The 12,950-nt window shown below is 41.4% G+C and overlaps 1 protein-coding gene across 7 annotated transcripts in view; it reads left to right on the plus strand.

Moving 5' to 3' along the window:
* The window catches only part of SIMC1 (SUMO interacting motifs containing 1), a gene marked incomplete at both ends in the record, with an annotated part of 73,862 nt that overhangs the window by 31,032 nt on the left and 29,880 nt on the right, over positions 1-12,950 (plus strand). Inside the window, 4 exons of one of the 7 annotated variants that reach the window (XM_080696909.1) lie at positions 4,367-5,333; positions 5,586-6,004; positions 6,846-7,078; positions 8,311-8,380. In XM_080696909.1, the coding sequence (XP_080553035.1) occupies positions 4,367-5,333; positions 5,586-6,004; positions 6,846-7,078; positions 8,311-8,380 (1,689 nt within the window). Of the gene's footprint in view, positions 1-4,366; positions 6,005-6,845; positions 7,079-8,310; positions 8,381-12,950 lie in introns of all 7 variants that reach the window. The other 6 variants (XM_080696907.1, XM_080696908.1, XM_080696910.1 and 3 more) reach the window with 6 other exon arrangements.

Genomic DNA, 12,950 nt, shown 5'->3' on the forward strand with positions numbered 1-12,950 from the left:
TCAAAATAAAGAATAAAATCGAGCTGGGAATGTAGCTTAGAGGTAGAATGACCCTGGGTTCAATCTCTAGCAAAAATAAGGAGGAGGTAGGAAGAAAGGAAAGAAGGAAGAAAGAAAAATACTTTTGTGCAAAATATAGAATTTAAAAAGTGATAAGGGGCTAGTTACAAACAATTTTATGTCAATAAATTTGACAATATAAATTAAATAGAGCTGGCGTGGTGGCACACTCTTGTAATCCCCGCGCTTGGGAGGCTGAGACAGGAAGATCGCACAGGTTCGAAGCCAGCCTCAGCTACTTAGTGAGGCTCTCAGCAACTTAGTGAGACCCTGTTTCCAAATAAAATATAAAATAGGTCTGGGAGTATAGCCCAGAGATAGAAAGCCCCTGGATTCGACCCTCAGTACCACAAAAATAAATAAATGAAATATACAAATTCTATTTGTCTGGAAAAACATAAGTGACAAAACTAAGAACAGAAAATTTAATAGCTTTGTGTCTACTTAAAAAGTCTAAATTTGTAACATCCCTAGAAAGCAAATTTTAGATACAGATAGTATCACTGGTGAATGCTATCAAATATTTAAGACAGATACGTACTAGTCTAACACAACCTAAATAGAAAAATAGGGGAGGATAGTTCTCAGGTCACTTTATGAAGCCAGTTTTATTCCAGTAGCAAACCCAGAAAAAGAAATTATAAGACTAGAAAACTACAAACAAATATTCTTTTTGAACATGTCAAAAAACAAAACATTGATACATTAAAGCCAAGCAATATAAAAAATAATACATCATAACCTAGTGGAGTTTTCCTAGGATTTCAAGGTTAATTCAGCAGTAGGAAAATCAGTCAATATAACTTCCAGTTTTAATAGGAAAAAAAATCATGATTATCAACAGGTCTAGGAAGAGCATTTAACCAAATAAAACAGCCATTTCTGCCATTTCTGCCGGGTGTGGTGGTGCACGCATATAATCCCAGTACTTAGGAGGCTGACACAGGAGGATCATGGGTTCTCGGCCAGCCTCAACTATTTAGTGAGGCCCTCTGCAACTTAATGAGACGCTGTTTCAAAAATAAAGGATAAAAATAGAGCTGTGGGTGTATCTCAGAGTTAGAATGTTCCTGGGTCTGATACCCAGTACTGCAATAAATAATAAATAGCCACTTCTGATTAAAACTTGATAACTAGCCGGGCATGGTAGCACATGCCTGTAATTCTGGTATTTGGGAGGCTGAGACAGGAGGATCTCAGGTTCCAGCAACCTAGTGAGACCCTATTTCAAAATAAAAGTAGGGTAGAGATGTAGCTCAGAGATAGAATTGACCTGGGTTCAGTCCCCATTAAAACACACACACACTGATAACTAGGAAGAGAACTTCCTTAAACAGATAAAAGGCATCTCTGAAAACCCCACAGCTAACATACCAAATGATGAAATTCTGAGATTTTAAGTTCAAGAACAAAGTAAGAGTGTGCTCTCTCAGTACTTAGTTCCAAACTACACTAGGTGCCTTAGCCACTGCAGTAAGGAGAGAGACTAGAAAAAAGAGCATCCAGGTCAAGAACAAAGAAGTAAGCCTCTATCTGCATACAACCTTATTGTTTTTAGAGACAACCCTAGGGCATCTACCAAAAAACGTTTTCTCAAACTAATGCGTGGAAATTTAGTCACGTTTTTTGAGTAAAAAGTTTACTTGCCGGGCGTGGTGGTGCACGCTTGTAATCCCCGCGCTTGGGAGGCAGAAACGGGAGAATCGTGCTGGTTCGAAGCCAGCCCCGCTGGCTTAAGAGACCCTGTTTCCAAAAATAATAAAAATATAAAATAGGTCTAGGAGTGTAATCCGGAGGAAGAAGGGCTTCCAGGAACCCCAGTACCACCAAATAAATAAATAAGTTTACTTAAACTAATAAGGTCACAGGATACAGGGTTAATATATATGAATATGCTGCATCTCCTTTTTCTACTTTTTTTGGTGTGTTTGTGTGTGTGTGTGTGTGTGTGTGTGTGCGCGCGCGTGCATGGTACTAGGGATGGAACCCAAGGGTGTTCTGTCTCTGAGCAGCCCCAGCCCTGTTTTATTCTTTTATTTTAAAATAGGTCTCACCAAGTTGCTGAGGCTGGCCATGAACCTGAGATCCTCCTGTCTCAGCCTCCCAAGTACTGGGATTCACCTGGCTCTATTTTCAATATTTTTAAATTCTTGGTGGTAAAGAAAAGTTTATATAGGTGTAGTGAGGACAAAACAGAGGTAGAGATTAGTCTGGGTCAGAAAGTTACCTGGAAGGATTTCACACATGATGTTATCTATTGTGAGTCTAGAAAGACGAGAAGCTTTTAAAGAAAGGGATGATTATCATTCCAGCAAAAAGAAAAGACTTAAGCAAACATAAAGATCAAGACACTTGAGAAAGCTTGGCACATGTGGGGGTCTGTAGTAGTGCTATGCTTTTTGGTTATGTGACAAGGAATAGAGACAGGAAGCATGGGTCTTACCCTGAAGGACCTTAGGAACCTTACTAAGGTATTTAACCTTTATCCTGCAGGTCATAGGTTTCCAAACTTATTGACTTACTGCCCATTTTCAGGGAAAAAGAATTACTCGGCACCCTTTTATTCAGTGCCCTCTAATTGCGTCAGGGCTACTACCGCCCCTCCTTGTGGTATTCTAGCCCCTGTCCCGAGGTCAGTATTGCCCACTTTGAGAATATCTGCATAGATTCTGTGGAACTGATGATGAGTTTTGATGGGAGAAACATGGTAATATTGTATTTTAGCAGTTGCAATAGAGAGATGAGTTTAACCTCAGTGGCCTTTTAGTTGTTTCTGTTCGGTTCAGCTAGCTGGAGAGAGCAATCAAAGGCAGAGATACTATATGGCTGCTTCCTGTGAGGCATTAGGTTTCACTAAGCGATTCCTATTCCAGGAAGAGGAGCATTCCAATTTCTCATTTGACCCACATAAAATCCTGTGCCTGTATTGGTGCTGTTAACAATGGCGACCATCACATCTATTAAGAAAAATAATGTGATAGCTGATACATTGTCATTGCTAGCCCCAGGACCCTAACATACCAGTGGCAATGGTACCTAATCAGGTGGGAAGATGTTTGGAAATTAAGAGCAATATTGTCCCAGGTTCATAGCACAGAGATTGATCATAGTATCCCTGGCAGGCATCAAGCTCTGTGAATTGCCCAATCAGTTTGCCCAAGGAATGGGAGAAGAGATAGGAATTTTTCCATTAATTAATCTAGTTAGGGTTCAGACTTAAACTATTGGTTTTATAAACCATTTTTATATTACCTTCTGATCCTCTTTTTAAATGGATTACATATTGAATAAAGTTGTACATTCCTAGGCCCTAATAAGGAGACAGATCTAGGTTTGAATGTCTATCTCAACTACTTAGCTCTTTAATCCTTGGGTAAATAACCTACACCTTTTTTTTTTTTTTTTTTTTTTTTTTTGGTGGTGGTACTGGGGTTCCTGGAAGCCCTTCTACCTCCGGGCTACACTCCCAGACCTATTTTTACATTTTCATTTTGGAAACAGGGTCTCCTAAGCCAGCACGCGCGGCTGGCTTCAAACCTGCGCGACCCTCCTGTCTCTGCCTCCCAAGCGTGGGGATTACAAGCGTGCGCCACCATGCCTGGCTTTAACCTACACCTTTTAATGGCAATAATAATACCTACCTTATAGGGTCAGTGTGGTATATGAAAGCACTTATCACGTTCTCAGCACATAGAGCCTTATCATAGCTTCCCTTTCTGTTTAGCTTCTATTTTAGGTTATCCTGTGTCTTTGCTTTTCCAGACAAAGGTTACTTTTCATCATGTGAAGGTTGGAATATACCCTACTATTCCCATGTCTTCCTTGGACCAGAAAATGTTCCCATTTGGCTCCAATTATATACATCTGGCATTTGGATAATTTAAGAAAGTACAGAAATTGACAGCTTTGACACTAGCAAAAAGTTGAACAAATAAACTTATGCTTATGTCATACAAGATATGCAAATTATTAATGAAATAAAAAGGTAAAATAATGTTCATCCTTTGTATGTATGTTGCAGGGAGGTGGGTACTAAGGATTAAACCCAGGGGCCTTCTACCTCTCAATTGCACACCCAGACCTTTTTATGTTTTTGTTTCTAAACAGGGTCTTGCAAGGTTGATGAGAGTCTCACTACATTGCTGAGACTGTCCTAAAAACTGTGATCCTCTTGTCTCAGCCTTCAAAGTACTGAGATGACAGGCATGCACCATTACGCCCAGCTGTGTTCATCTTTAAAAGCTGAAACTTAAGTCTTAGATAAAGCTGAGTCTCTTTAACTCTTCTCTCTACAATCTTTCCACAGGACTTCATTGACTTAACTAGAGAAACCAGACCCCGGGCAAAGGATCGCAATGGACTCTGTGTGATTGATCTGACAACAAGCGAGGAAGAAAATAGACCTATTGCCACTCTTGATTTGACTTTAGAACCTGTCACTCCCGCCCAGAAGGAGCCAGCCAGTCTTCAGACATGTGCCAGTCTCTCCAACAAAGAAGTGATGGAAAGTCGGGTGGACAGAAGCTCTCGGCCAACAGCGCGGAGAATCATTAACAATGATCCTGTGGATTTGGACCTGTTGGAAGAGACCACATTCGAAGGTCCTCAGCCCCTTACATCCATCAGTCAGGACTCTCTTTTTCCAGCGGAGCCTAACTGTAGCTCAACCACATTCAAAGGTGACCTCAGCTTCTTGGCAAGCCTACAGCTGTCTTCAGATGTTAGTTCTCTCTCCTCAGTAAGCAATAATGGTAGCAGCAGCAATCAGAGAGCACCCTTGCCATGCCCACAGCAAGACGTGCCTTGCCCACCACAAGCCTTGCCATGCCCACTGCGAACCTTGCCACATCCATTAAGAACCTCACCATGCCCACCACGAGCCTCTTCATGCCCACCACGAGCTCTGTCATGCCCAGCTCAAACCATGCAGTGCCAGCTACAAGCTTTGCCTCACCCACCTCAAGAAGTGCCATGCCCTCAGCAGAATATGCCAAATCCACCTCAAGACCTATCCTGGCCTCCTCAGCACCCACCAAGCCCACCTCAAGAGGGACCAGGTCCATCTCAAAAACTGTCCTATCCACAAGATGTGGCACACCTGCCAGACATGTCACAGTCACTGCGAGATTTGCCACAGTCCCCAAGAGACATTTCACAGCCATCAGGAGGTGTGCCGCAGTCACCAGGAGGTGTGCCACAGTCACCAGGAGGTATGTCACGATCACCAGGAGGTGTGCCACAGTCACTAGGAAGTATGTCACAGTCACCAGGAAGTATTTCACAGTCACCAGGAGATGTGTCACAGTCACCGGAAAGTATGTCACAGTCACCAGGAGGTACGTCACAGTCACCACAAGATGTGTCACAGTCACCGGGAAGTGTGTCACAGTCACCGGGAAGTGTGTCACAGTCATCAGGAGGTGTGTCGCAGTCACCAGAAGGTATGTCACAGTCACCACAAGGTGTGTTACAGTCACCAGGAAGGATGTCACGGTCACCAAGAAGTGTGTCACCACTACTGGGAGGTGTGTCACAGCCACTGGAAGATATACCACACTCATCTGGAGACAAGCCCTGCTCACCAGGAAACTTGCCTCACTTACCAAGAAGTAGGCCTGACTCTCCCCAGAATGATGTACAGAATTGTGACATTCCTATGGATATCTCAACTCCATCCTCTCCAAGCTACCCCTCTAGTCCACAGTCTCCACAGTCTGAAACTTCCTTAGAGAAAGTTCCCTGGCTTTCCGTCACAGAAACCCCAGCCAGAAAAGAGATGTCACTGTCAGAGCCTGCCAACCCCAGGTCTGTCCAGGTACAAGCACGAACACCACAAGGTACGATATACAACAAACCCTGCTTGCATAGACTGAAATACTTCTTGCGACCTCCAGTACATCACCTCTTCTTCCAGACACTAATACCAGATAAAGAAACACGAGAGGTAAGCTAACATTTTCCCCTGGGGACTGAGTGTCCTTTCTGTAGGCCTTGGATAAGTTAAGTTTACTATAACTGGATTCCATGCATGAGAAGACAAGCCAAGTAAAAATGAAATTTTTTCCCCACTTGTGGAGAGACGATTCGTTATAGAATCAGATCTGGGTTCAAGTTTCAGCCCCACACTCAAGAATCGGCACTGAGTCACTTTACTTTGTCAGCCTTAGCCTTCCTATCTATAAAATGAAGATAAAAGCATAGTTCATGGGATCACTAAATGAGATTTTATATGTATGTATGTGTATATATAATGCATGTTAGAGCCGGGAGTGGTGGAGCATGCCTGTAATCCCAGTACTTGGGAGGCTGAGACAAGAGGTTTGCAGGTTTGAGGATAGCTTCAGCAACATAATGGCCCTCTCAACAACTTAGTGAGACCTTGTTTCAAAATAAAAAATAAAAAGGGCTGGTAATATAGCTGAGAGTCAGAAAATGCCTAGATTCAATCCCCAGTACCACACACATACACACACAAAGGTGTGTTAGTTGAAGCCAGCCTCAGCTACTTAAGTAGTGAGGCTCTCAGCAACTTAGTGAGACCCTGTTTCCAAATAAAATGTAAAGTGGGTCTGGGAGTATAGCCTGGAGGTAGAAAGCCTCTGGGTTCTACCCCCAGTACCACCATTAAAAAAATAAAAATAAAAAATAAAAGGGGCCTGTGGTGTAGCTCAGAGATAGAAAACCCCTGGGTTCAATCCCCAGAATCAAAAAAATAAGTAAATTTGAAAAGAACACCATCCTAATTTCTCTCTCTCTCTCTCTCTCTCTTTTTAAAATCTCTACAGAGCAAGAGTAAAAAATTAGAACCCATCCCTCATCGAAGACTCAGAATGGTGATAAACACCATTGAAGAAAACTTTCCTCTGGGGACTGTGCAGTTTTTGATGGACTTTGTGTCCCCCCAGCATTACCCACCCAAAGAAATTGTGGCTCACATCATCCAGAAAATCCTGCTAAGTGGCTCTGAGACTGTGGATGTCCTCAAGGAGGCCTACATGCTGCTTATGAAGATTCAACAGTATGAACCATAAAACTTGGCTTTTGGCAAAATCTTCTAGGGAACTTGGACTTGGGCACAGCTTTCTCTGAAGCATGAGCTTTGTTCACCTAACCATTAGAGAGGGTTTCTTAGTATATTCATGTTATTTGGATTGCAAGTGAAAGAAAAAACAATCAAAACTGGCTTTAACAGCTTTAAAAGAGAATTTAATGACTTATGTTACTAGAAACCTAGGAAAAGATGTGACTTGATTTTATTCAGAAATGGTTACCAGGATCCATTTTTTTTTTAAATCTCTGCTTTGTTTTTATTTTCAGGCTCCACATGATGGTCCTCAGCCTCAGGCTTTTCTGACACTCCCATTATGAGAGTTTCTTTCCCTTCTAGACATACCAGAACTCTGAAATTCAGTCTTACAGGATTTAATTGACCTAACGTAACACACGAGCTCATCTTTGAACCCATCATTTGGGTTAAATTATTTCAAAACTCATGTGTTTCATCTTGGGTTCCTGATAAGTAAAGCTAGTTGTTTAAGAGTAGTAAAGCCAGGCGTGGTGGCGCACCCTTGTAATCCCAGCGCTTGGGAGGCTGAGACAGGATGATCGCACAGGTTCAAAGCCAGCCTCTTACCGGCTTACAGCCTCACTCTTACTTAGTGAGGCTCTCGGCAACTTACTGAGACCCTGTTTCCAAATAAGGTAACAAATAGGTCTGGGAGTACAGCCCGGAGGTAGAAAAGCCCCTGGGTTCCACCCCAAGTACCACCAAAAAAAAAAATGTAGTAAAGAATTGGTATCTTCATGAAATTAGAGCACTAATGCTTCCCAAAATGGGAGTGGGAAATAGCTAGCAAAATATAATGAAGTCAAAAGCCAGATGTGGTGGTGTACACTTGTAATCCCTGTGCTTGGGAGGCTGAGACAGGAGGATCACACAGATTCAAAGCCAGCCTCAGCTACTTAGGAGGATCTCAGCAACTTAGTGAGACCCTGTTTCCAAATAAAATATAAAATAGGTCTGGGAGTGTAGCCCGGAGGTAGAAAGCCTCTGGGTTCCACCCCGAGTACCACATACACACAAATGCATACATATATGTAAATAAAATGGTACTTAGATTGGCATGTCTGGTACCAGAGGGTAGGCCAGAACACTGAGCAAAGAGGCTTTTTTCTTCTATCATCTTCTTAATCCCATCCTCTCTTCCACAGAATTCTCCAGCATTTTAATTATTGCCACTTGACTTTCAGGCTACACCCAGCCAATGCCAAGACAGTGGAATGGGACTGGAAACTACTCACCTATGTCATGGAGGAAGAGGTAACATAATAATTTTGGAAGTCTATCTTTTGCAGAGGAAGTTTTTAACTACAAAGGAAAATGTGTCAGCATCTCTGTTAGTAAAGGCAATGCCATTATTCCCTCCTGATAGTTCTACCCCTATAAAAAATTACTGTTAAAATAGTGGGTGCTAGCCAGGTGAGGTGGGACACACCTGCAATCCCAGTATTTGGTAGGCTGAGACAGGGGGATTTCAGGTTCAAAGCCAGCCTCAGCAACTTAGCAAGAAACTGTTTCAAAAAAAAAAAAAAATAGTTGGGGAGGTATGGCTCAGAGGTAGAATCCCCCTGGGTTCAATTCCCAGCATCACACAAAAAAGGAAAAGGTGTGTAATGTTTCCTAACTCAAATATGAATATGCTCACATTCCTTCTTGAGATTCCATTAAAAATAGTAGTAAAGCCGGGCGAGGTGGCGCACGCTTGTAATCCCTGAGCTTGGGAGGCGGAGACAGGAGGATCGCGCAGGTTCGAAGCCAGCCACATGCGCTGGCTTAGGAGACCCTGTTTCCAAATAAAAATGTAAAAATAGGTCTGGGAGTGTAGCCTGGAGGTAGAAGGGCTTCCAGGAACCCCAGTACCATCAAAAAAAAAAAAAAATAGTAGTAAATACCTGTAGTCTCAGCTACTCAGGAGGCTAAGACCTGAGGATCACTTGAGCCGATGTGTTCGAGACTATCTAAAAAACAAACAAAAATACTAGTAAATAAATGAAGAAAGTTAGAAAACTATGACTATGAAAATAAGGAAAAGAACAATAGAAATAAATGAAGATTTGGAAGATCTAATGAAAATATTGGAGCAGTGACTGATGAAGCTGGGCAAAGAAAGTCAGGTGGGCAATGAAAGAGGCCACAGCCAAGAAGGGAGGAAACCTCCCCTTTAGAGCACCAGAAAGGTTTTGGACTCAGAAACAATATAGTAAATGATTTGAGGCAGACGTACTCTATAAGCCTGGCATGGTGGCTCCTTCCTGTAATCCTAGGACTTGAGAGCTCAGACAGGAAGAGAGCAGGTTTGAAAACAACCTCAGCAACTTAGCAAGACCCTCCACAACCTAGTTAGATCCTGTTTCAAAAAACAAAAACAAGCCAGGTGTGGTGGCATACACCATTAATTCTAGTACTTGAGAAGCTGAGATGGAACATCACAGGTTCTTGGCCAGCCTCAGCAACTTAGAGAGGCTCCCATTTAGTGAGACCCTGTTGCAAAATAAAAAATAAAATAGAGTTGAGGATATAGTTCAGAGGCAGAATGTTCCGTGATTCAAGCCCCAGTATTACAAAAAGTAATAAAAATAAATAAATAAAATTAAAATAGGACTGGGGTGTAGCTCAGAGATAGAATGGGTTTCATCCTCAGTACCATTTAAAAAAAAAAAGGAGCGTTTAGCTGGAACAGTCAGCCTCTGTTCTTTAGCACAGAAAGCTTAGTAGTCAGGTTATCTACTTTACAGGAAAAAGTCAAAAGATTCATTATATAAGGAAATTGAATAAGCTATGTGTAATTGACAAAAACAACTAATGTAGTTGGTACTCAAAATATAAGTAAAAAGCCTCCCATGTTCTGGCCTTTAGGAACCCTTCCAGCTCTGTGCTCACTCTAAAGCAACTGAATGAAACAAATGATTTTCAACTTAGGGTTCTGGCCTCAACTAAGTCATGAGTTAATGAGGGTAAAGACCAGATATTTCTAGATATGTAGGAACTTGAAAATATCCTCACACTCCATTTCTTAGGAGGCAACTAGTTGGTATGCGTCCAAGGAATGAGGGAATGCCCCACCAAAAAAAAAGAGAGACACGGGATCCGAGGAACACAGATGGAATCCAAGAGTACCGAAGAGAAGTCTCAAGCTTACAGAGGTCTTTAAGTAAGAATGGTCTCGCTGTGCGGAGGTTGTGTCTGATAGGATGCTCTAAACTTATTATAGTTTCCTTTGTAATTACTATTTGCTAGAGATATTTTGAGACTATGCAAATGTCCTGTTTCTGCTTAAACTCTTACTCCTTTTACTATCCATTGGCAGTTAAATTTGCTCGTGGCAGTTACTACTGTGTTATTCTAATGGTGATTTTCTATTTCTCACATTTCTCCTACATTTAATAATTAGAATTCTATAAGAGTTGTCATTTTATATTTTTAGTTATAATAAGGTATTCAAGATAGATACAAACTTAGAACTTAAAGATGTAAATCATGCTAAAATGATTCCAAATACCAGTATCAAAGAAAAGAGAACTAAGTTGGTAACTTGTTTTAGAAAATAGAGTAAACTTAAGAAAGTGGTATTTATGATTTGTATAATTGGTTCAACTTTAACTTAATATTGACTTTTTTGTGTGTGGTACTGGGGATGGAACCCAGGCGCATTCTACCTCCGAGCTACACCTGCAACCCAATTTTTTATTCTTTATTTTGAAATAGGGTCTCACTGAGTTGCAAAGGAGCTCACTAAGTAGTTAGTACCTGAGGCTGTCTGCGAACTGCGATCCTCCTGCCTCAGTCTCCCAAATTCTGGGATTACAAGCATGTACCACCACACTCAGCCCTTAATATTGACTCTAAACAAACTTTTTTTTAAAAAATTTCACATCTAGACTTTTTAAAAGTGTTTGTTTATATTACCGTGGGATTATTTTTGTCAAAAATCTTGAGTAAGTTATCCAGCACTGGCATGATAAACACACCTATATTTTCTTTATAATAAGTCATTATTGTTCCAAATATAGGTGCCAATGAACATTTAAACAAATTAGCCCTAATGAACACCTAGCATGGATTATACTTGTCTCTATGTCTTGGTGCAGAATTCTTTTAAATGCCTTAAAAATGGTGTTTGGAAATTGTTATTTAGTTGGTTAGTGCAAATAATACCATTAAAGTTTTTTTAAAGGCTGAAGAATATAGATTAAATTGGTATTTTAAAAAAAATTTTTGGGGGGTAGAGACTTGGTGGAACTTTTTCCTTTCCATATTTATTTTGTGTGTGTGTGTGGTACTGGGGATGCAACCCAGAGGCTTTCCTACCTCCAGGCTATACTCCCAGACCTATTTTATACTTTATTTGGAAACAGGGTTTCACTAAGTTGCTGAGAGCCTCACGAATTAGCCGAGGCTGGCTTCAAACCTGTGTGATCCTCCTGTCTTAGCCTCCCAAGCACTGGGATTACAAGTGTGCACCACCATGCCCAGCGTGTCTCCAGATTTTTAAGTAACACAATTGTATTGCTTTTTCTTGATTTATCAATTTTAAGTCTTTCCTACTGCTTTCCATTGCAGAGTATAAGGATTTCAATTTATCTCTTTGGACCGGGCTTGGTGGCGCACGCTTGTAATCCCAGCATTCAGGAGGCTGAAACCAAAGGATCGTGGTTCGCGGACAGCCTCAGCTACTCAGTGAGGCCCTCTGCAACTCAGTGAGACCCGGTTTCAAAATAAAGAACAAAAAATAGGGCAGGGGGTGTAGCTCGGAGGTCAAATGCCCCAGGTTCCACCCCCAGACCCGCAAAAAAAAAAAAAAAAAAAAAAATTATCTCTTTGCCCCTATCACACATACATCTCAGAGTCCCATCCTCCTCACTTCTCACTAAGTTATATATGGTAATTTCTGTGTAAATATAAATCAGAGCTCAGCCATATAATAAACTGTGATTTCCTGAAGAAGGAAAAAATGATCTTGGAGATATCAGTAAGATAACAGAGTAGGAAGCTCTCTATGTCCAACGGAGACACTGAGTGAACAATAGAACAAAGTTAACAAAACCTGGAATACAAAGAGCTGCAGTAGCCAGGTCAGTACATAACCAAGAAGGTATATTCCCCTCAAAAGTCTGTGGTATTTTTCCATGACCATGCCTACTTCCTAACATAGCAAACCAGTCAGAAAGAAACTTTTCATACCCCAGTACCACCTCTGGGTAGAAATGAAAGATTCTGCCATGCATCCAGTGTGCTGTTTATCTGGCTTCTGTCTTGCTAGATTCCGAGCACTGATAAGGACAGTAGAATATTTAGGAAGATGTAGAAAACAAAGGCAAGCACTATAACAGTTTAGAATTGCAAAGTGTCTGCAATTCCACAGGCAGATGCTAGGAGAAGCAAGAGATTATAAACTCCTGAAAAGAAACAGGGGCAGGCCACTTGGGGATACTGTTAAAAGTATTGCACAAGTACAAATTCCAAAGACACCAGAAAAGAGGTTTAGCCTGGAACTTCTAGTTGGGCTGATTGGTAAAGGTCTGTCTCTGCACAAACCCAGTTCATAAAAACTAGAAAAAAACAGGTGTGGGGTGATTTTGTCCAAAGCACCCCCTCATGTAGGTAACATGAGGCTGTAACTATCTTCCGTATATCTATCTTTTTAATAAACTTCTTTAAATCTTCAGCAAGAATCCGGGCTGTTGCATATCTATCCTTAGCTCAGGACAAGAACCTGCACTTAAGAGCCACATCCAGTCCTGAGGGTGGCATCCTCCACCCTTCCCTTGCTTCTTTCAATAAAGAGTCACTGGTTGTCATGAAACACACACACACACACACACACACACAC

This window comes from Muscardinus avellanarius (genome assembly GCF_963383645.1).
Source record: "Muscardinus avellanarius genome assembly, chromosome: 1".
Taxonomy (NCBI): domain Eukaryota; kingdom Metazoa; phylum Chordata; class Mammalia; order Rodentia; family Gliridae; genus Muscardinus; species Muscardinus avellanarius.